A 25851-nucleotide genomic window follows, 5' to 3' on the forward strand; every position below is an offset into this window, starting at 1 on the left:
TTAATATGCTATGGATATCCACCATTGGGGTGCATCTATCGTTTTATTTTTTTGATTAATTAATTTTTATAGGAGCTAGGAGCCGCCAAACATTTATAAAATTGCTTCTTTTTTACACCCACGAAACAAGTCCAGCGTGCTTATTTAACGGTCGATTTAAAAAAAAATACGCTGATAGATGCACAGAAAGTATATTTCTCATACCGATGATGAAATTTTTTTTAAAATTTGTCCAGTTTTGGAGGAGAAAATAGGAGAATACGAAACCTCGATTTTGTCAATTTAAAATACGTTTTATCAGGTCGAAGCGCAACTGTCGCATTCACTCAATATATATATATATATATATATATATATATATATATATATATATATATATATATATATATATATATATATATATATATATATATATATATATATATATATATATATATATTGATATATATTGTCGCATTCACTCAATATATATATCGAAGAAAGGAACGGTAACAAAATAAAGGTTTCGGGTGTACAGCCCTCTTAACTCAAAAAATAATACTAAATTTTGAGTTAAAGAATGCAAATGCTTATAAAATGTAAAAAATTGTGCATTTTTTTAAACGCTTATAAAAGAAACCAAAAAAATCATTGTTATATTCGAATTCATTGTGTAAAACTTAGTAAATATTGATTAGTATCCACTCCGGTAATTAAAAAACGTGCTTTTTTTGTTGCTCAGTGTTATAATTATTCTACCAGCTTATTATAATGTTATTACGAATATTAATCCGATAATTTAAATTGGGTCTAAAATGAAAAGTTAATTCCAGGCCGATTCTATTAGTATTCCTATTTGGTCCTTAAATTTTTGGATACCCCTGATTTACATAAATCCATTTATTTAATCCAACTCAATGATGATTTGTTTAATTGAATTAAATTGCTATCGAGGTGTATTTTAATGGGTGTATAAGTGTATGTGTAATCAATAGCTGTGCCAACGTACTGCCATTCTCCGACTCGTTTCATCGCAATTATCGCACGTGCATATTCGCACAAACCGCGAATAATCAAATCTCTCACCGCGTTCGAATGAATCCGCTCACCTCAAAACCGCCGTCGTCAAATAATCGCAAATTTCCAAAACGAACGTGCCATAGCATACCAGGGGTGCAATTATACAATTGTAAAATTAGTGAGAATGGGGCATTTGAAATTTTGCTGATTTATTTATATTGTTTGTGCGAATAATAATGATTTAATTTTTACCTTGAAGATATTTATTTTATTTTATTATTACATACATACTTACATATATGCCATGACAGGAATCCGGTATGCTTCGTTCTATCAACTTGCAATATCTCGAGACTCGTTTTCTCAACTTTTCGTCTACTTAAACAGTTCTTTGTATACAAAAATATTTTTTGTATACATTTATGTAATATCTTTAATATACGAGACATATTGTGATCATTTATAGATTTTTAACCCTTTGACTGCTACAACAACGATAAATCGTTGTTTTGAAATCGGCGAAGATTGCTACGACGATCGTTGTTGACGTCATTAATTGTCGTATTTCAATACTTTCTTTGAGCCACCAGCGCATCAGTGGCACGAAACATTTTTTTTATATACGTATTTATATTTATTTTTCAATCAAGCTTTATAAATATTTATCAATTTTTTAAATAAAAGCTCTTCAATTTCGGGTTCATCATCAAAGTAAATTTCGGGTTCGTTGTCAATGTCATATAAGGAGTTATTACTTGGGAATTGATTATTATCGATAAATTCATTTTCAGAATCAGTAGAGCTGCTGATTTGTCGAGTTCCTCGGCGAGGAGCTATTATTTCGCTTTCATCACTTTCACTGTCCGATATCATTTTGCAGAGTTAAAATAAATGGCAAAAAACAATAGAAATCCGCTTTCAATTATATAGGTCACGAGACGTCACGAATTCATGCAATCAATCAAATGCAACTGAAATGCATACAAAATGTTTATGATACATGTTGAAAAATTATTTGATTATTAGAAACTTCGCATCCTTGTGTGTCTCGCTCATACGTACACAATTAAAACCAAGAAAGAAAGAGAGAGAGACCGCTACCTGTTTCGAATATATCGCATGTTGTAAGGATACATCGATATCTAAAAATAGATTATTGAAAAGAATAAAGCCTCGGAAAACAATCGTCAAAACTTATTTAGTGTATATATGTAGGTATCTCTTTCGCACGCACGCATGTAAAAGCAAGACAGAAAGAGAGAGCACGAGTCCACGACTGCTTCTTAAAAATGTATATAAAGTATTATAAAAATTACGAGTGTTCGGCGAAGTAAGTATGTAAAAAAAAATATTATATTTATTTTTTTTCAAAATAATTACAAATGTTAGCATTTTTCGCTTGGACATTGAAAAACCTCGTAGCAGCCAAAGGGTTAAGCTATTAACAAACCTTCACAAAAGTTTAATAAAAATCAATTCATACTATATTTTTTAATAGTTAATGTTTATCTCGTAAATTAAATATTTCACGATATAAAACATTTTCGTATATGCATTTTGTATATATACAAAATCGACGATGAAAAAGTTGGGCAAACGAGTCTTGATATATTTCAAGTGGGTAGAATCACCCCAAGGTATATAATCTTCCATATATGGTTAGATTATATTTGTACGTATGTAGGTACCTATAATTTTTCAAACATAACAGTACATAGAATGCAATAGAGACATACATATATGGGAAATCAACAATTATTTTGATACACAGCAAATTTGTAAGCAACACACTATGTATGTAGATTAAATGAATTTGAGATGGTAATAATTCGAATTTGCGAGAAAATGAGGGGGAATACTGATTTATTGAATCCGTCATAACAATTAAGCTATAAAAATCGAAGAATTCTAGCAGGAGACGGTTTATCTGTATTTGTTTTAATAACCGTGAGATTTCGCCAGCAGCCTATTTAGCCGGGACTTGAACCCATCACCTCTCTACTGGTATGCAATAGGTCTACCAGTGTGGTTAATATATCAGGTAACGGTCCCAGTCCTAGAAATTATATGATATTAATGATCATTATAAATATGTATGGCCAATCGTATTTGCATCGGTTTGTGAGTCACCTATGCATGTATGTAGTTGGTTTGTAGAAGTACATATATAGAATATCCATGGGTGAAGCATGTGTGTGTCTATTATTGCGGATTCTAACATTGTCCGGCGCATATTATTAAATTCTTGTCTCATCATCTTTGCGGCTGTTCTTTTATAACGAGCCGTCGACGTTATATGGGCGATTCAACCCTCGGGCGAAATTAAAAAGACGGGGAGGACTTTTCCGTGTGACGTCATTAATCCCCATCCCTCCGCCTCCATCGTGTTCGCATGTTCGAAAGAGTGGATTGGGACGAGTTCGGAGATAGGTCTGGGGGGTGGAATCGGGAGAGTGGGGTAGCAATTCGTTTTGTGACTCATGAATATTTTCGGGTCTGACACTCGAGGCGATCTTTTGACTCTCGATTTGCGGGGATGATTTTTCATTTGATTCAGCTTTCGCTCTCTTTTGAATTAGATGTTTTTCGTCTTTTACCGCATTAAAATTCAGAATACATATGTATGTGTCTCTTTTAATGTATAATGTTGTACAAAGTAAATACAAGTTTTGTAATTGTCAATTTCGAATACGCTACTAAAGGTTTTTTCGTTTTATATTAAACATAATATTTACACATGTATATTGTAGATATGCCGAATGAATGTTGTCATATCTACAATGTACGACAAATATTCTTTAGTACATTCTATATCACATTCACATACTCCGCAATATTTACATGGCGTATCCGAAACAATAGTAACCGACACGAACTATTCATACTATATACAACAGTACAATTCACCAACACATATCAAGCAGAACCGGTTTTCTTTTTTGCCACTGTGAAAATATTCACCCATGACGTGACGTCATAGTGGCGAATGCACCCATACTAACAAAAGTGCTATCATGCGTATGTGAATATTTTCGAAAACGTCATATTGTGACAACATTGACTCGAAGATACGGGGCAAGCAATATTGCGCCGTATCGTTGGGCTCTGTAATGTATATGTAAGCTGATTTTACCTTGCACTTGTCCAAAAACGATGAACGTACTGAAAACGAACGGTGCTATGTAGTGTGAATATAAGTAGTCTTTTCCATGCAGTGTACCGATCTGTTGACTAGCAGAGCTGGATAATATAAACGTACCTTTACTTGTACCCATTTATTTTATTTTTGATTCATTTCATTTCGCTATTCATCGTATATACTTACATTATAAATTATGTAGTTTAATATATACTTATATACACACATTTTTTCTAGGTTTGAAAAACATTTTTGTTAATCTTAAGCTCAAGTGATTAAAGTTAAAATATAGAACTCAACCAGCATCATAGCATCGCTCAGTAATTAGCGTATTATGCTTGCGAATGAGAGGTCTCGGGTTGGAGCCCTGGTTTGACCTCGATTAAAAATAATCGAACGCTGTATGATTCGCAGTATTTTGGCTGATCAGATGGATATTTGTGACTCCAAGTCGAGTTCGCCAATTTATCTGATTTCATTGCTCATATTGTATAAACTTACTTATATATGTACATACATATATGTTTGTATGTATGTTAATTGTGTGTATATTACACACATGCATACGACAGAAACCTCACAAAATTTGCTTAGATTAATTTTAATTACACTTATGTATATTCGACTTAACAATATCAAAATATTCAAAATTAAATATTATCCTTATATGTATAATATGGTAAAACCATTAAATTTAATCACATAATGTAATACGCTATCATATATGTATATTTTACATACACATATATGCTTACTCCTATGTATACACTCATTACAAAGTAATTAAAATTTATTTGACTTACAATATAAAATGTATGTATATAGTGTATATTAAATACTTCGTAGTTTCATGGATATTTAAATCAATTCGTATTTTAATTAATTACAGCCTGTTACCAAACTCGTTTTAATGTGAAATAATTCATATGTATGTACATATATAATATTGATAACACATAACGGTCTAAAACGGCAATAATAAATAATCCTTGTGTCAGTGTTGCAACAGAATATTTGACAATAAATTCTTCGGTGTCCGAAAACCATTTCAACCATCCCAAAATGAAAACTGCAGCTTTAATTCCACTGTATACGGTTTACGTACATCGTTCGAATTTCATCATTCCATAGTGGAAATTGAAATACATTCACACATACATTCACACACACACACACACACACACATACATTATACGTGTGAAATCGTTACATCGAGTGGAAAATCATGCGTCCATGTATACCCTTAATTTCGGCCATTTAATGCAATTCGCATTTCGTGCTTTGATCTGAAATTTGCAGCTGATTGGACCGGACCGTTCTACTTTATACCCATATGTGCCTATATACATTTTTATTTATATTGTTTGTTCTTTTCGTCAAAGGAAACCATACGTGTTACATTCAATTGTGTAGATTTTTTTATTATTGCGGTCTATTCTCGTTGCCGAAAGGGTTTAACTGCGATTCCCCGCGGGGCTGTCGTCACTTTACATCATCATTTGCTTTGCGAGGGGTTGCGAATCGCATTCGAAACCACCCTCAAAAAATGCGTAAGTAAAGCTTGTTTTAAAATTGCAACATAGAGTGGATTCCAGCCCTTTAACGGTGATCACGCTATGCAAATTTGGTCTGTGTGTATGTTTCGTTCCGCGTGTCTTATATAATATAATAATACATTAAATTATTCCCTCGAGATGCTAGGTAAAATTTTCTAGGGGATGCTATGCTATCAGGACTGATTACAATCACTGTTTTATATTATGATAAATTATTCAAGTGCCCTTTTTTGTTACGGAACATTTTTCACTAGTAATACTATTTTAAAACGTAGAAGAATGCATGTATGAATAATTAAGTTGGTATGCATGAGTAGAATGAATTATAAAGTTGGTAACGTCTAATGCGACTCTTAGACCGTTGCGGCGCTCCGCCAAGTAAACATGTTTTACTTGGTGGCGTGTAAAATGTTATAAAACCACTTAACGAGTCTGATTTAACTATACCGCCTATGTCTCTTGACGACAAGATCCTACAGAACATGGCGGTTTGGATAGTTTTTGTTTTCAATTTGATGAGTAACCGTTTCAACAATGAAATCAGATCAATTGGTTGATAATGCCATTAAAGGTTACCCCTAAGTGACACTTACGGTATTAAACTTATATCAATTTGTAGACTATAAATTTGAAATCATATTCAAATATTGGTGACACAGTGGGTAGGATGGTTTTTGCCAATTTGATGGAGGAAACGTTTCAACAATGAAATCGGATAAATTAGCAAACTCAGATCGGAAACGATCGACTTAGAGTCATAAATATACAGTCTGACCAGCAGCAGTACAGCTTATACTCGGATTTTATTTTCAACCGTGTTCAACCCAAGGGATCGAACCCGGTAACCTCTTGGTGCATCAATTAATTATGCATTTTTTTCATTAGGCTTATCAAGAATTTTGAAATGTTAAAAATAGCTGTCATAGGGAGTTACTCATATTTGCTCATGATGAATTTGAATGTCTACAAATACATATATCATATGTATACGTGTATAATTTGTACTCGTAATAATATATTGCATGTTTTATTAATAAGATTTGTATTTCATACTTTATATTATTATATTTTATACGCATACATTAAATGTACATATTTATATACACAATATACATATTCGGAGTTATGTTTTACATTTAAAAATATCTTCAAATTCTGCTCCGACATCGACATAATGACCGCATTTATATGCGGCATTATGAACTCGTCTCACTCGCACTTTTGGCAAAATACACATTTTTATTTTGATTTGACGCGTACTATCGCACCGTAAATTTACGTATCGCGATCCGGCGGTTGATCGCCCCTGACACGTTGTACATTAGCCTGTCACTTTTATGACAAATCAATATAGTATTTGCGAGACGTCGTATATATAAAATTCGGGTGTGCGGCATCCCTCGCACAATGGCGAACATAAAATTCGCAAAGGGGGAGGAAGCTTATAATAAACCACCCTGTATAAATAATACATAATAAAGCAGGAGAGAGGGAAAAAAAATCACCGTATATGTAATATGTACGCTCTAGGTAACCGTCGACGTGTGGTGAATGAGGTTGTTAACAGTAATATATTGTTTATCGAATTGTCATTGTGAATTTTACCCCCGTGGAAACTTGGGGTCGATCTCTCACATTAGGGGGTTGGAACGGCGAGTTGCACATTTTCTAGCCACGCGTTTTGGGTGTAGCTATCAATCTATCAAGAAGCGATGGATTTATTCTCGTTTTTTTTTTCATCTCAATGCTAAATACTGTGTAATAAAAGGAGCTTTTAAAATTTGACGAGCTGCGGAAAAATATCGAATTTCGTCATACAATTTAAAAGAGTGTATAGAAGAAATTCCTTTTGTAATTCGAACCAACCCTTTCGTTCTTCTTTTGCTACTATTTATAGCAAAAGATGCTGGTGTGATTTTAAAATTTAATAATATTCTTAATGGGCATGCTAGCGATGAAAGCGTCTATAATCGAGGCTTTGTTTCTACAGAAACGTATATGAAAATTTATCCTCTTGGAAAATCTGTGCTTTGTAGTTTGCTTTTTGTTTTATTTTTACTCTTCATTTGTTGCATAATGTTTTCTTTGTGAAAATCCCTCTTTTTTGTCTAATGCATAGTCACACGCATGCATTAAACCAGCGGCGTAGACTAGTGGTTGGCATATCATGCTTTCGGGCAGAATGGTCACGGGTTCGAGTCCCATTAGAGTCCCGCTGCTGACCAGTCCTTGGTTTGTGACTCCAGGTCTATCGTTTCTTATCGGAGTTTACTAATTTTTCTGATTTTCATTGAAGCGGTTCCTGTAAAGTTGGCATCTCCCTATCTCTCTTGCTGATCTAAAGTTACTCAGCGTCTTAAGGTTCGCCAATTTGATATAAAATGCTGGAAAAATTCCTCCATATACATATATCACTGTGGATATTTGGATGAATTCGCATTGTATAAAATGCTTGTGTACCTATATATTGATTATATTGTATCTGCATAAGTGCACTCGTCGCTTTGGAGCGATCTGTAATGGCGAATGTTCATGATTATTAAATAAACGGCCCCCTTACACTATAAGACATGTCGCAAATATCATAATCATCATATGAATCTCAACTGTCTGGATAATATGTGCCAGATATCAGTTGGTATTGTCAAATTATATAATTGGTACAAATTTCAGATGCATGTTTCACCACTTGTATTATATTTTGACAACATTTCGTCATTTCTAGCATGTTTCTTATGTACATATGTATGCTGTTCATAGATTTTATGTGTCGTGGTTTGTCCAGCATCCTTTCATCGTTCATTTCAATGGTGTACGATTTCATTTAATAGTTTGTTAATATACAATTATTGGTTTGTATCAAAATTATTTACAATTAAAAAAGTTCATACGGATGGATATAATATCACCTTTTAAATATCACGCATTAGATAGGCATTAGAATCAATTCCAGCGTGCGTATCTTCAAATCTCCAATTCGTTTCAATTGCTCGGGATCTTGCGACCCAAAAATTAAATAACAGGATAAATATTCCCCGCAGCGGAGGACCCCCAAACTTAATCCAGTAATTCCTTCCGAGTATTTTGACCAAAAATCTTGTTTTATAAGCTATTAAAGGCGAGTTCTTCGTTGGAGACTTTCACCGCCTTGAAGATTATTATCGCGGAGGATTTCGAAGTATCTACTTAATTAACCGACATTTTCCGACGAAAAATTTACCAACCCCCCCTTTCCACTCCCACTCTTTCTTCCTCCCTAGACCTGTGTATGAACGGACTTACCGCATTGAACAATTAAGGGATATTTTAATTTGATTTACTTTCATTTCATAACTTGGCTCGTTTGCTGAGCGCCCAAAGGATTTCAAAGAGCTCGGAATATCCCTACCAAACTAGTCATAATATTCAATTTTTACTTGATATTAAATAAGGGATTCACTGATTGATCAAATAGTGCTTATTTTGTACATGTTTATATTTGCACAGGAACATATAGGAATACGTGAAAGATGCAAAGGTAAATAAATAGCTTCGAACGTACACAGTATATGGTCCGATAAATAATGTTGACAGTTTATTGTGACTAACGAGTACGAGACGTGACGTGTCAACGTTAGAACCTCTCAACCGTATACAGGAAACATACAGAAATGCTGGGGGGAAAATTGAATAATGACGTCGCTACGTTTGGGAGACGTTTTTATCAAAAATTAAACTGAACAGATCATTGCCAATTCAAATAAATAACTTGATCGTCATTTATTTGGAAGACCTACTCATTTAAATTTGTTTATATGTAAATATGCATTCGTAATACATATGTACAATTACAAAACTAATTATTATTAATTTTAAATCTTCACCTAATAGCATAACTTTTCTTGCACTCGGGCAAGCCAATTAAAAATGCTGCATGGGACGCGTACATAGACTGCAGCAGTGGGAGGCGTATCTTCACACCGCCTATAAGCAATAATTCTGCACTTAACACTTGCCGTACTGTTATGGATAGCGAGTGACCAGGATTTATATTTTATTTTATTTCTCCAAATGTACTGATGCAGGTTCTTCATATTACATACATATTCCTCATCAAAACCTCTATGATTCGAATTATGTCATTACGAAAGAAAAACAAACATGATCAATATCAACAGAAATAATTATTTTCGTAGGGAAGCCTCTTTACACGTGCCTCACAGATTCTAGAGAGAGGAGGAATTCAGTACGGCGCGCTCAGTGGTCATTGTGAGAATGATATCCGCCTTGGAACGACGGCTCTGTTTTAACCGCTATTTATTTTTCATTTCTTGCACTTATTTTATATTATTAGACGTTTAATAAACGATAAAATGATTTTTACATACCTCCTTTACGTTTCACTTACGATTACAATTCAGGAAAAAGTTTGCCTCTTATCGGATCGTTTTCATACTTTGCCATATTGCTCATTTTGGTCATCAATATAAGTAAATGGATCCTCCGCCATTACGATAGAGATAAAATATCGTTTAAGAAGCGTTTCAAGATCGAAAATTTTTAATCTCGGTGACGTCTCGTAGTCATTAATTTTATACATAGATGGCGGTAATAAAATAAAATTATTGATATTTTTATTCAAAATAATAATTTTTATAGTTATGTACTATAAATAACTACGCAGGTTTTGTATTGTTTTAACTTAAAAAACACATTTTAATTGGACGCTTCGCGTCCAGCACAGTGGCTAGCGGATTTTTTTAACACAGTAAGGCAAGTGTTAAACATATGAGGTGAATCCACTTGCTTCCCGGTATTTTTGGTTAAAAATTGAAAAATGTCTCATTAAAAGTATGATAGAATTAAAAATGTATTAAATCAGTCGGTCACCAACGAGGTAATACACAAGTAATTTCATAATGCCCATATAAACTGCGTCAAAAGTTGCCGCTCAATGCTAATTTTCACGTACGCCTATCTTGCGCTCACGCACGTTTATGACACCCTAGTTTACACATTAAAAAAAAATCGTACACAAAAGGATTATCATAAATTATACAGTATAACATGGTTCCATTGTGGGGTGAGCTGGATTTATGGGGGGGTTGTGTTGACGGGGGCGGTTTGGCGTTGCGGCCGACCGCCCATTAATGGCCATCCGATCCGCCGACAATTACCACCCATTGTCGACGAACCACTATCGAACCATGATATCTGCTTGAAGGGGAGGTTTTTCTTTTTTTTTTATTATTCTCCCTTTTCGTCTTTCAACCCCCGCTCGCGATCGCAGATAACGGGTATCTGGCGACGTACACTGCATAGATACTGCTCGGGGTCGCCCTATCGGAGAGGTAAAAGTACTTTGTGTACCCGTCGTATAAAAAATGTAAGTAATCTCTTGTGTGTTTTGACCGTTCAGTGTCGAAATGAACCAAGTCCACTCCAGTGGATCCAAATTTGGCAGATGTTTCCAAATTGTCTTTTCGGTAGTACATACATACGTATGAAGCATTGCTTTACAATGTATAAAAGAGACAAAGTCTAACAATCTTAGCGACTATGTAGTAACTTGTCTGCCTTTATACCAGCCGTAGCGTATCTCACTAGTTAAGCCATTGTTTACCAGTAGAGAAGTCGTGGGTTCGAATTCGTCACATAGGAACAACATTTTTTTTTAGTCTTTATAACCGAGTCGGATTTACGTTTTTTTAATGATTCCGTCCCCGATGTGATGCGTTTTTTCAATACTAAGTATTACAAATTATACAAATCGTGCTCTTAGAATGCAATGGTGTTAATGACTTAGGCCAAGTTCAGTTGCTTTTGGCACATAAAAAGGGACCAAACTAAAATATGGAAATTTGGGAGGCCGAACTAGGCAATTGCTATATCTATATTTTTCACAGAATTATTATATAATATATGTTAAATTTTTAATTGTTTTTTAAGCAAATAGGGACCATTATTTTGTTTGTAATATTATTAATAATATCAATGAACATCTAATATTAAATGCGTTGAATATTTTCTATGAACCGCGAGGATCAAAATTCTTTTATTTTGGTTCTTGCGGTGTATTTTATGTTATGATCTTATTATTTTGACGGGGTTTTCCTGCATTTCTTCAAATATAGGAATCACCGTTAACGGTCACTGTCAAAACTATGTCAATACGAGGATAAAATATCACCGAAAACACTCCAGGGGGTGATTTTATCCTTAATCGTGACAAAATATATTAGGCGTGCTAGCTTTTTTCACATGTACAAAACTATCTAAAAAAACATGTGCTGCGTAACACTCTATGTGTCTTATATACTTCTCCGAAGTTTACCTTTGCTATTTATTATTTTTTAAGAACGCAATATATCTATAATGTTTATCAGTTAATTTAACGGCATTTGACAAAATAATTCTTCGTTCTACCAATGATTCTCATTGACGATTTTTGACATTTATATTTTGCTCTAACTTCGTGCGTGTTCCTAATTCAACTTTCAATGAGCAATATCTTTCATCTGCGCGAGATGCGAGCAATATCTCTCGGTCGTACTATCGACAGGCCTCGTCAACTTTTAACGGTCCTTCGCGGGTATATCGCGTTTCCCCGAATTTTTATTATCATTGCCGATCATGCGTAGGTACAGAGGGTTGCAAAGGGGTTAAATTTTTATCTTTGATCTCGGCGAAGAGGGTCTGGTCTAGCCCTCGAAATATGCAAATGTGGCGCGAGTGATGATGATACAATTCAATGTAGCCCATCCGTCGTCGAATCGCTGGCTCAGTACTAATAGGTGGGATTAGATCACTCAGCCAAGTGTTTGTGCTCTCCCGCCAAGGGGTTGGGGGTGTAATGGGGATGGTTTCGACCTAGCTGGGAACCCAGGGGTGTCGGTGAGGGGTTTACTTTGATATTTGAATTACAAACGAGCCGAGCGGAGAGATGGTAGTGGTACACGCTGATGCCGTATAATTTATACCGGAGAATCGAATGGAATGGTTCACACAACGTATACTTTCTAAATACATGTACAATATGTAGTGTGTGCGTAGATATTCCAACGTGTCCTTTTACTTGGAACGTGGCAATTTTGAAATTTAGTCTATTTATCAAAAGTACAATCGAGTATATTATCATAGATACATATATCATTATAATAAATGATAAATTATCGTATACATATAATAATTATCTAAATAAATGATCGTATAAAGAATTGTACAAAGTACTCGCTGTTAACACCATGCTCCGTCTCTCTTTCTCCCCTTGTAATCGTATATCGTGGAAAGAGACGAGGTATAGTGTGGGCTTTGCCCATGTCATTTCGAACAGTGGGTATCGTATATAATTATTTTGTTTATGTCGGCCGATCAAATGGTGGCTTCCATTGATCCGAATTGCGAACTTTTACTGAGGGCACAAGTATATGCTCCCAGGCCACTAGTTGTATATAAACATACATACAATCAAAAATAAGTTGTCAATTGCTGTCTTCACTTATACCTACATATATAGTCGTTTTCGCTTCAACGTTCGCTTATGCGAATATTACGTTACGGCGTATGCGTAGTTGCATGCAATCAACCGTCCACACTTGTTCAATACCGTTGACTGAATATACTAAATTTTTTTCTTCACTTTAGTGGTCATATTAAATTTGGTTCCAAAAACTTTTTAAAGCGTCATTTTTTTTTTTTTTTTGTCCTTGCAGCCCCATAGTAGCGGCAAATACCGGTTACTTCTATAAAATTTATTATTTTCTTTAATTTAAGTGTGTGACGTGACATGACGCACGAAAAGTTGCAAGAATACCTGAACAAAGCAGGAGTGCAATCTGTCAAAGTGCGTCAACAAAACCATACTGAATCGTACGACACGGGCACGTTATTGGCCTCCCGTAGTGAAAAATCCGCATGTGTTCTCTTTTTTCTTCCTAACTATCTTCAAAAACGCGTGGTGCGTACCTCTATGTGTGTCTGTGCCCTAAAGCGCATGCACTACGTTCAACAAGCGCATACGCATAAGTTGCATGAAAAACGAACAAGTGGAGACATAACTATTGATTGCCACAGCGTAGCTCATTGCTTCAAATCCCAATCAGAATCGAGTAAATATTCGATCTATGTATATACCTTGCTGACAAGATACCTGGATGGGCATTAAATTCAGAAAGAATAGTTAAGAATAGTTCCGACTTTTGTAATGACGTGTGGCAAACAGTCTTATTAACTGATTGTCGATTGGCATTATTGACGAGTTGGCATTAGTGTCGGCCCAAGCGGAAATACGCGACGGTCGACAGAGTTCGAGCAGACGGCGTACGGACAACTTGTGTTCCGTACGCTCCGCTGAACCACCACGTGCAAATTTTACATTTCAATAAACTACATCAAACCATTATCGAAGTCTTTTCCATGATGGTCACTTCGAACCGGACACCAGTAACCTAGGCCACAACACCAAACGGACAAACCAATAGGAAAAAACGTGGTCGAGAAAAAATGGATGTCAATTAAGAAATCGGTATCGTTCCTTTGTTACTATCCATACCTTTCCAATACTAATAACATGTTTGCTTCTATTTCAGCAATATATTGATTGATGTACAGAGGTACATGACCGCGTGATTGACGCAGAAAATATATAAATAAAAACATAACCTACAAAGACGCATGGGACACAGAGGTAATCCAAAATTATCGGAACGATCACATAAACATCGTAAAGGATATTCAAGTAAGTGAATGTATTCAATCTCAGGCAATCTGTTCAAAAGGCAATCATGTGGGTAGGTCAGTTTTTAAAATATGTTTTAAAGTATAACAATTAATTAACGCGATTGTATAAAATAATATCGCGCTACGAAGGAAGGTTTCATCGGTCGCATCGAATTTCGTATTAAAAGTGTAAAATCAGATGTAGTGTAAAATTAGCAAAGCACGTGGAGAATTATACTTGTAGCCCCAAAGTGGCTTAAACCAAGTACATACCGGTATATTCATATCGGTAGATCTTTGTTTCTTAATGTGTGTAGAAACACCCTCCCCCCCCCCCCCTTCCACGATAAATGTGGAATTATACTTGTAGCCCCAAAGTGGCTTAAACCAAGTACATACCGGTATATTCATATCGGTAGATCTTTGTTTCTTAATGTGTGTAGAAACACCCTCCTCCCCCCCCCCCCCTTCCACGATAAATGTGGAATTATACTTGTAGCCCCAAAGTGGCTTAAACCAAGTACATACCGGTATATGCATATCGGTAGATCTTTGTTTCTTAATGTGTGTAGAAACACCCTCCCCCCCCCCCCTTCCACGATAAATGTGGAATTACACTTGTAGCCCCAAAGTGGATTAAATCAAGTACATACCGGCATATTCATACATCGGTAGATCTCTTTGTTTCATAATGTGTGATGAAACAGTGGTGATTTAAAATAAATCACAAGACTTGTAGCCCCAAAGTGGTTTAAATCAAGCACCCACCAATTTAGGGTTGTAATTTCTTCCAAAATATGTTGGATAGATTCTGGTGATAATAGTTAAAGTAGAATATTAAGATTCACGGTTAATCATTGAATATTATTACCTTATCTCTACGAATAGTTCAATTGACAGCTATAGTAGAGAACAACTGTATTTATGAGACGAAATAGTGCAACTTTCTGAAACAAATGTCAAGTGCTGAAAACGAGGAAATAGAAGCTTCGACTTCCAAGTCGCATAAAGGTCGAAATCCAACTAGGGACGTAGAACCTATTAGAGACAGGTCAAGCTCTAGAATACATCAGACTCGAAGTCAGACTCAATCGATAGAAATATTAGCGAAGGAAAATAAAGTAGAAGTCATAATGACGTCAATAGAATTAAGGTATTCAGGCGCGGTACAAAGACTAAAAGGAAAAATAGATAAATCCTCCGAATTAGATGAAGGACAGTATCAAACCATTAAAGAAGCATACGATTATGTCCGAAAACTCCATTACGAGTATTTAGATAACCTTACAGACATATCGAAAGCGGCCAAAATAGACGAAGAGTACGATGCAATTACAATAACAGTTAAAAATCTTAAAGCAGCATTAGATTGCCAATCCTTTCAAGATAGTAAACTAAAGGTAGAGCAAGCAACAATTAAATTTGCTAGAGATAAGTTACCGACGTTAACCATTCCCACATTTCAGGGAGATCCATCTGAATGGAAATCGTTTCAACAAGCTTTTAAGAATATAATAGGAAACAAAACGGAATATTCGAATGTCACGAAATTGCAATATTTGCATCAATCCTTAATCGGTCCCGCTTTGGCAGCTGTATCAGGTTTAGATATTAGCTCAGACAATTACGAAATAGCTTGGAGTATTTTAGACAAGCAATATAATTTACCAAGACTTAATCTCAAAACTAGGATTAATTCACTTTGTGACTTAAAATTAATCACAAGAGAATCACATATCGAATTGAGAAATCTATTGAATCAGGTAACAGTGTGTATTAAAAACATTGAATCGTTGGGTTACGCGAGAGAAATTTTAGATCCATGGGTAACATGTTTAGTTCTAAGGAAATTACCTTTTAATCTAGTAAGAGACTGGGAAATATCGCTGGTTAGCAGAGAAATGCCACCATATGAAAGTTTAGAGACATTCTTGCAGAATAGATGTAATGTATTACAATCTACTGCATCTGTAACTACGGTGAAGGAATTCCCTCATAGTCGTCAAAGAATCATGAGAACTCATGTCGCGAACAAAAACCCATCAAGTAAGGTAAACGCATGCGCATTCTGTCGAAATAATCATTTCATAGGCAAATGTGATAAATTCAAAGCAAAATCCAGTATGGAAAGAAATGAATTCGTTAAATCTAATAACATGTGTTTTAAATGTTTAAATTCATCGCATAAGATAACAAATTGCAAGTCTAACTATAATTGCTTAAGGTGCAAACAAAACCATCACACTTTGTTGCATCAGGACGATACATTTAGTTCCAATAATACGGGAAGGAAGTCAATTAATGCTCATTCTACTCATTTCTCTCAAAGGGAGATAATTTTACCGACGGTACAAGTAGACATTATAACGTCCAATGGAACGGTCGTTAAGGGTCGCACATTATTAGATTCCGGCTCACAAGTCAACTATGTTACCACATCTTTCGCTAAGAAGAATAACTTCAAATTAGAGAAAATCTCTCAAAAAATTGTAGGTATCGCTAATCAAGAAAGTAGCATTCGTCACATCACCAAGGTGACCATAAGGTCTTCAACCACTAATTACTCAACCAAAGTGTTGTGTTTGGTATTACCAGAAATTACTGGCGAAATTCCAACTGTGAAACTGGATCAACAGTTAATTTCAATACCAGCGGGAATCAAGTTATCAGATCCCCTTTGGAATAAACCGACGCCAATCGATTTATTGCTCGGCGCCGAGATTTGCGTTCATGCTATGAAAGCAGGAACCATCCAGTTAGGAAAAGGTATGCCTATCTTAAAGGATACCGAATTCGGATGGACAATAGTTGGTCCATATCCCGAAGTAAATAATGCTCCAGGGAAGAGCCACATAGGCTTAAGTCAATTAGACAGTCACATTCAAAACTTTTGGATGATAGACCAGGTTCCTATGGTAAAACATCAATCTCTTGAGGAGAAAAGATGTGAGGAACATTTCCAAGCACACACATCACGAGATAAAAACGGTAGATTTTGTGTAGCTTTACCATATAAAAATTCCCCGGTAGTATTAGGAAGTTCATTGCACATTGCGGAGAAAAGACACAAAACTTTGGAAAGACGTTTTTTAGCCAATAATAATTTAAAAATGGAATACAATAAAGTTTTAGAAGAGTACATAAATTTAGGACATATGTCAGAGTGTGAACCTCCGGAGGCACATGAGGTTCATTGTTATTTACCTCATCACGTCGTGGTTAAGGAGTCTAGCCTTACCACTAAATATCGTGTAGTTTTTGATGCGTCCGCAAAGACAACGTCTAATATCTCACTAAATAATATTTTGATGGTGGGACCTAATGTCCAATCAGATTTGTTAAGTTTACTACTCAACTTTCGACTCCATAAATACGTGATTACTGCGGATATTAAGCAGATGTACCGACAGATTCAAATAGCAGAGGAAAATAAAAATGTACAACGAATCATTTGGCGAACAGATCCCCAGAGTAAATTCAAGCATTACAAGCTTAATACAGTAACATTCGGAACTGCTTCAGCCCCATTTTTAGCTACTAGATGTCTAAATCAGTTAGCAGAGGAGAATAGAAACAAATATCCCATCGCTAGTAAAGTGATCGAACGTGATTTTTATGTTGATGATTTGCTCACGGGAACTAATACTATTGAAGCTGGTAAATTATTAAAGGTTCAACTGGAAACCATATTATTATCAGCCGGTATGCCCTTAAGCAAATGGACATCGAACAACTCCGATATAATCACGGATGTTAAAGCTGACGATTGTTCAGATTTTAACTTCTCTAACGAATCACACAAAACTTTAGGTTTATTTTGGAAACCGCGGGAAGACGTTTTTGTATTTAAGGTTCAAACCGAAGTCGAGACTGAAAATATAACAAAAAGAAACTTTTTATCAGTAATTAGTCAGATCTTCGACCCATTAGGACTATTATCTCCATTGTTAATTAATTATAAGATATTAATGCAATCTGTCTGGCAACAAACCATTGGTTGGGATGAATTCATTCCTCAGACAATCTTCAAAAAATGGAAAGATTGCCAATTATCCAATACAGTCATGAAACTTTATAAAATTCCTAGATTGATAATACTAAATAATGCCATTAATATACAGGCACACGGATTTTGTGACGCATCCGAGAAAGCTTATGGTGCTTGTATTTATGTAAAATGTACTGATCAATTGGGAAATTCCAAATGTCATCTTGTGTGTTCTCGTTCGAGAGTCGCTCCGCTCAGTTTTGTAACTATTCCGCGTTTAGAGCTGTGCTCCGCTATGTTATTATCAAAGTTAATGAAGTCAACAATAGACCAATTAACAATTCATATTAATGAAAAATATTATTGGACGGATTCAACCGTCGCATTGCATTGGATTAGAGGAGAGTCATGTAAATGGACCACCTTCGTTGCCAATCGAGTGGCCGAAATCCAATCAATATCTCAACCCATTGAGTGGTACCATGTCTCCTCTACAGACAATCCAGCAGATTTAATTTCTCGAGGGACTCAACCATCAGAATTAAATCATAATTCGTTATGGTGGGACGGCCCTAGTTGGTTGAAATTAGACGAATCACGATGGCCTCGAAGACCTCCTGAGATCACAATAGATCTTCCAGAGAGAAGGGTAGTCACTAACGCTACCCTTGTGAGGGAAAATAATTGGATAGATAAATATTCTCATCTTCCAAGACTCCTTCGAGTTTTATCATATGTTCGTCGGCCACTAAGGAATAAACAATTAAACGTTAAAGAAAATAACGAACCGTCCGCTTTAGAATTAAAAGATGCTTTAAATAATTTGATAAGGTTATCGCAAATGGAATCATTTCCATTGGAATATCGTTTGCTGAGCAAGGGACATCCAATTCCCAGTAGCAGTAAATTAGCTAAATTGTCCCCTCTATTCCACGAGAATTTAATTTGTGTTGGAAGTAGACTTCCTCTGGGAACAACTCTATCAACGTCACCCATTATCTTGTCAAATAAGCATAAACTTACACACATGATTGTCCGAGATGCGCACTTGAAATATATTCACTTGGGTACTCAAGCCTTACTGTCGTTATTGCGGCAGACCTATTGGCCATTGGCCGGACATAATACTGTCAAAGGAGTGGTGCGTTCATGTGTCATTTGTTTCAGAAATAAACCACTGTCACACAATAGATTAATGGGATTACTCCCGCTTGAACGTACCACTGCGAATTTTCCTTTCAGTCATGTGGGGATAGATTTCGCAGGACCTTTTCCTGTGAAGAGTGGTTGCAATAAGAATTCTAAGATAATTAAGGGTTACGTTTGTGTCTTTGTGTGTTTTTCCAGTAAGGCAGTTCACTTGGAACTTGTCGGAGACTTAACGAGTTCAAATTTCTTAAATTGTTTAAGAAGATTCGTAGCCAGACGTGGCAGGCCCAATACGATATATTCCGACAATGCTACTAATTTTGTCGGTGCAAGTCGTGAACTCGTTAATTTAGTAAAATTAATTTACGAACGTCCTCATGAGGAGAAGCTACTACGGTATGTAGCCTCCGAAGGGATTCGTTGGAAGTTTAACCCGCCAAGGGCGCCTCACATGGGAGGGCTGTGGGAAGCAGCGGTTAAATCCATGAAGATTCATTTAAACAAGGTGTTAAAGGCCACCACCTTAAATTTCGAATCATTTTGTACGGTATTGACTCAAATAGAAGCTTGCATGAATTCCCGTCCTCTTAGTCCCTTGTCTTCGGATCCACTAGACCTTTTACCCCTCACACCTGGACATTTCTTAATTGGCAGATCCTTACTCGCTCTTCCAATGGAGGTTAAATATAACACTAATGTCCATGCCAATCTGCTTCAGATACAATTGACCACAGCAGCATTTTGGAAACGTTGGTCGGCGGAATATTTACATTCTTTGCAGTTACGACACAAATGGAAGAAGGACTCGAGCAACAATCTGAGTGTGGGTCAAATGGTCCTGTTAAAGGAGGAACACATGCTGCCAACCCGATGGGTCTTGGGTCGAGTCACTAAATTGTATCCCGGACCAGATGGCAGAGTTCGAGTCGTCGACGTCTTTACTGCCAGCGGAGAGTTTCGTCGGTCCAGTCATCTAGTGGCGCCATTGCCGATTCTACCACAAGGACCACTTGACAGGAAGGAAGATCAGCAAGAGGGAGGAGAAACAGCAGCTTCAATTCCGTCAACTTCGGTAGCTTAGTTTAACCCGAAGACACTACCCCCAACTCATATTACTTATTAGATGTAATCATGAGTTTAAATCATTCAATGTTAATAGTAGTACTCCGTAATTCACTTTAATTGTGTTGTGTGTATAATTTAAGCTATTTTCATTTTAACATTCGGCATTATATATCTCCGAATTTAATCTAATCATTTTGTCTTTATAATATAAGACTTGTCTCATGTCATCACTCGGAAGGATTATATCCGAGTTTAAAATAAACTGTTCAAATTTGACAGTTAAAATTAGATTCATGATTTGTTAATGTTAGTCTCCAAGCCACACTTAATGGAGCATCTTAAATTATTTCATGTCTACTTAATTATAACCTGCCGGGAGTCATCCGCAGGTCTTATGTTTCTTGTTATGAAACCATAAGTTAACTCTTACTGTTTATAGTATTTATGTGAATCATAGAATAAGTAAATATTATAATACTGAACATTTCGATGTTTAACGTAGAGACATCTATAATCATAGTTCGCCTTCATTTCCTGCTTGTAGGAATGAATGAATGACTTTCCAATTTACTTTTAATTTAGCAATGTTTGTGCTACTTGTTGATGAAATCAAGTTAACTTAGGAGCATTACACTCACTAATCAAGTTTAGTTGATCGGTAATAGCTGATCTGTCTTGACAACTGTAACAGTGTCAACATTGTATTGTCTAAGTTAACATCAAGATGAGGAATGCTTAAGTTTTAAACCATATACAGTCCACTCTCTCTTCTTTAAAGTAAACTTATCTTGTAATGCTTATTCACAGCTTCAAAGGAGATTTCAAAAATTTTAATGTAAATAGAAACAACATTCACCAGAGGTATACCTATAAGTTGAAATATTACTGAACCAATAAATTGATTTTATCCTCACACTGGATGAGGCAAAGGTTTCATTATTCACCCTCTATTTAATTATTTTAAGAGCTATGATTTATTGTAAACGACTCGTCAGTAATGCTGTAACTCTGTAGAATAACTGTATTGTTCAACAGTTTTCCTATGTGGGACTATGTTCCGACTTTTGTAATGACGTGTGGCAAACAGTCTTATTAACTGATTGTCGATTGGCATTATTGACGAGTTGGCATTAGTGTCGGCCCAAGCGGAAATACGCGACGGTCGACAGAGTCACCGAGTAGACGGCGTACGGACAGCTTGTGTTCCGTACGCTCCGCTGGCCCACCACGTGCAAATTTTACATTTCAATAAACTACATCAAACCATTATCGAAGTCTTTTCCAACCGTCCTCTGTTAGATTTCGCCATTTTATCTAACTTAATTGTTATGACGGATCTAAAAAAATCGGTATCCCTTCTCAATTTATTTTATCGTTAAATATACCTACATTATTGAATGTGATTAGAATTGTTAAGTAATTGTGTGCAAATTTGGCCATAGGTGTCGCTTATAGGCAACCTGTCATGGCACCTATCGTAGAAATTAAATATAAAAAAAAATAATAATAAATTATATGTAATAAATAAAGGTAGTCCAGACATACATATGTATATGTATACAATAAAAATAAATTCAATAAATAAAAACAATAGTTGAAATAGTGTTAGCATGCGATATTGATAAGTGCTCCCGGTGGTGTTTTATGGTATCCATTCGGGGCCTGTAAGGTGGGCGCCCTTAAGTGAAACCTTTTCCGTGTTTTCGCGGCTCCATTTATCCACATTTGCTCCCGACGAGCTTTGCAGCTCACCAGGATAAATAGCGACCGCCCTCTTCCAACCCTCCCCTTCCCACTCAACTTTGCCTCCTACCCTCTTAAAACCCTTATAACCCCGATGCGATGTAAGAAAATGCCATAGTTGAGTTTCACACATTTCATTAGATTCACATAACATTAATCACTTAATTTCCTGTTTGTATTTGAGTTTGCCTAATTTAATCTAAAAATAAAATTGGCAGCCTCCCCCCTAATTTTTTGCAAAGTCGTCGCGTATCAAATTCTTTAATTGTTAAAAATATGTTTACCTTAAATCATAATTAAACACATTCTATTATCGTAGAATGTGTTTAGTATTATTTACAAGTTTGGCCATAGATGTCGTTAAAAAAAATGGGTGTTTACCTGTATTAAAAAATAAATAAAAGCCAGCAGTATAGCTCGGTGGTTGCGTTAATGCTAACCACTGAAAGATTGCCGCGTTCAAACCCTGAGTTGACCTCGATTGAAGAGAATTTATTCGGAGCATTTCTGTAGTGTTGCTGGCCAGACTTAAATATTTGTGACTCCAAATGATACAATGAAATCAGATAAATTGGCAAACTCTGATAGGAAACGATCGACTTGGAGTCACAAATATCCAAGTATTAAAAATTATCAGCAATAAATATTAGCACTGGATCGAACTCGGTAACCTCTCGGTGCTTAATATAAACACAACCACCGAGCCGTACTGCTGGCTATATGTACAAGCTTAATACCATAGATTTCGCTCAAAGGTAAAACCCATAATAGCATCATGGTAAAATATAATTAAAAAATATATACATATATAACAGGCCTCTCCTCAATTGAACCTACACGCGAGATAAAGACAAAAGTAGAAATACCGTGTTTCAGATCTGCACAGCTCCGAATGTAACTATAGTATCAATATACTATTTTTGCGTAAAAATAGAACGATCAGTGCACACCGCCCTATCAGCGCGCGGCACTCATCGTCTAGTCTCATCAACCAATCGGAGAGCTCGGCTCCCCGACCAATGAGCGAGTTCGACCAAACGACCAAACCCGCGCGGCTTTCAAAACATGTATAAAAGCCGGTGGTCTCGGGATTAATTCGGATCCCGGCTACCACCGGAAGATCTGAAACCTACCTGATTGTTTTCTTGTATCTTGACTTGACTCCCCTCACCTCTGAATACTCTTCACTATTTTCAATTTATACGTTCTATCATCTAAATAACATTTCTATTATATAAGTATCGTGTTCTATCTATCATATGCTGCTTTTACATATGTATACTATAAATATATAATTCAATGCATTTTTTGTTCACAGCTCAAGTGGACGTATTGACTAAGGAAGTGGTTGCGCTACCAGGCCAAAGTGTCAACCTTTTATGCAGAGTCAGTTATTCCATCAACTTTTGCCAGTGTGTACTCTCAACGTATTATGTCTATATAAATATATTCTTAAGTTTATATCATTAACTAATAAAACTTTTTCTGGCAGGTTTTCGTTTCCGGGAATTACTACGCTATCCAATATTTACGAGACAGAAAACGCTTACAGTAACAATATCAAATACCATGGAAGCGGATTTTCTGTGAGTATCTATGATCGAAGTGATATGATAATCTGATGGTTTGATTGAATACTAATAAATGTTGCATATTACAGAATGGCGAATGTGGTATATCTATAGAAAAGGTTGACGAATCAAATAATGGTGAATTTAAATGTATTGTGTCACCAAAAAAGGGCGAGAGATTTATGGATCCCGGAGTAATCAGTGTAATTATAGCTAGTAAGTACCATATTTTGAACATAAATACAATTTATTTTTTGATACAAATAACATACTCATATATTTTGAATTACATTTATTGTTAAATAAGATTTCAATTTAATTATTAATAAATAATTTATATTAGGGAATTGAATAAAATTAGTTATAAGAATTAATGCAAATATTTATATAAATGCTATGGATTGGACACTTCCGAATTTTTATTTATTTTTGCAGAAGCACCACAGAGACCAATACTTTCCCCAACCGTAGCTGGATCATATCAAATTGGAGATATCTTACAGACAGGTTGTATAGTGAGAGACGGACGACCAAGAGCAAACATCTCCTGGACATTAGGTATTATTTTCTTAGTTGTTTAAAAATTATGTAATTATTAATCTGATTGTTGCTCGTTATATATTATTTTGTATATGACCATTTACTTAAAACATGTATTACAATTTCAGATGATGTTCCATTCATTGATGGAGTGCAACAGCTAAGAACTAGTGAAAGTGGAAGCGATTTAATAACTGTATCTCAAAACATATCAAGACGACTCTCTACTACAGATGCTGGCAGTACTCTTAAATGTATTGTGGAACACATAGCTTTGAGACCACAAGACAGTGTGGCAACTGCCCAAATCAATGTTGAATGTAAGAATAAAAAAAATTGTGGAAACATTTGTTTATTGTATATATTAGTGTATTTTGCAAAATTTTACACATTTGAAATTCATTTCAGTCAAACCGTTGCCCCAAGAAGATCCATTGAGGATTTACGGAATTAAAATTGGTGAAACTGCACAGATTAATGTTACAATCTATTCAAATCCCTTACCAAAAATTGATTGGATTGTGGATAATGATCTAGTTAGTGATAGTTCCTACGATGGATCTGGAAGATTTCATTCCGCTCCCATGACACCATTGGTAAATTTCAACTTATTTTAAATCAAACAATATTAGAATATTATATGTATAAGATGGATACTTATTAATTATTTTTTATAGGGAAAGGCGACCTATAATGCAACTTTGACGATTTCACCGGTTGAACGAGAAGATACAGAGAAAACATTCATACTTAAAGCTCGTAATATTCGCGGAGAAACTATCTACAATATTAAAATCAGCACTTTGGAAGAACCTGAAGGTAAATTATTGTAAATGGTTTTGTTTATTGTTAGCTATATGTATGTATACATATATAAAAACTACAAATAAAATAAATGAAAAATAAAAAAACTGAATGTAGTATGAAATCGAATTAATATTATATAAAAAAATATATACAAGGTCATGTAAAATAGTTAGCATTCTTCGTATTTTATTACATATTATAATTAAATCAATAGTTATTATATAGGGATTTATTAATTGAAATACAGATGATTTTATTGCACTCTTATTTGCGGGGAAGACAATCCTGAATGTTTATGGTAAGATGATTCAACGAAAAGACGTATCATATTTGAATTTAGCATGATTGTGCAAGTTTAAGAATTTAAAATGTAATGAATTATGTTTTTCTATTATCATATAGGTGTAGAAAATTTATATTTATGTATATGATATACATATGTACGTATATGACTTATTGTGAAAAAAAATGATATTCGTCTATCTGCATGTGAAATCAAAATTTTGTCTACATAGTGATGATCATTAAATTATTTCGTTTTGTTAAATCTCAGCATGGATATTTTACATAAATTTATTTATACGTACATACATAAAT

General features: G+C 35.3%; 2 protein-coding genes across 3 annotated transcripts in view; both read left to right on the plus strand.

The window, feature by feature from the left end:
- The window catches only part of LOC143913349 (fasciclin-3-like), a 251026-nt gene that overhangs the window by 213709 nt on the left and 11466 nt on the right, over positions 1–25851 (plus strand). For both annotated transcript variants that reach the window (XM_077433077.1, XM_077433078.1), the window contains exons 3-9: positions 23655–23748; positions 23829–23922; positions 23997–24123; positions 24343–24465; positions 24576–24767; positions 24856–25043; positions 25125–25266. In XM_077433077.1, the coding sequence (XP_077289203.1) occupies positions 23655–23748; positions 23829–23922; positions 23997–24123; positions 24343–24465; positions 24576–24767; positions 24856–25043; positions 25125–25266 (960 nt within the window). The remainder of the gene's footprint in view (positions 1–23654; positions 23749–23828; positions 23923–23996; positions 24124–24342; positions 24466–24575; positions 24768–24855; positions 25044–25124; positions 25267–25851) is intronic.
- On the plus strand, positions 14542–21856 carry LOC143913343 (uncharacterized). Its single transcript, XM_077433063.1, has 2 exons — positions 14542–20207; positions 20310–21856. Exons 1-2 carry the CDS (start codon positions 15348–15350, stop codon positions 20607–20609), a joined length of 5160 nt encoding a protein of 1719 aa, XP_077289189.1. The 5' UTR covers positions 14542–15347; the 3' UTR covers positions 20610–21856.

The sequence above is a fragment of the Arctopsyche grandis genome, chromosome 6, assembly GCF_051622035.1.
Source record: "Arctopsyche grandis isolate Sample6627 chromosome 6, ASM5162203v2, whole genome shotgun sequence".
NCBI lineage: Eukaryota > Metazoa > Arthropoda > Insecta > Trichoptera > Hydropsychidae > Arctopsyche > Arctopsyche grandis.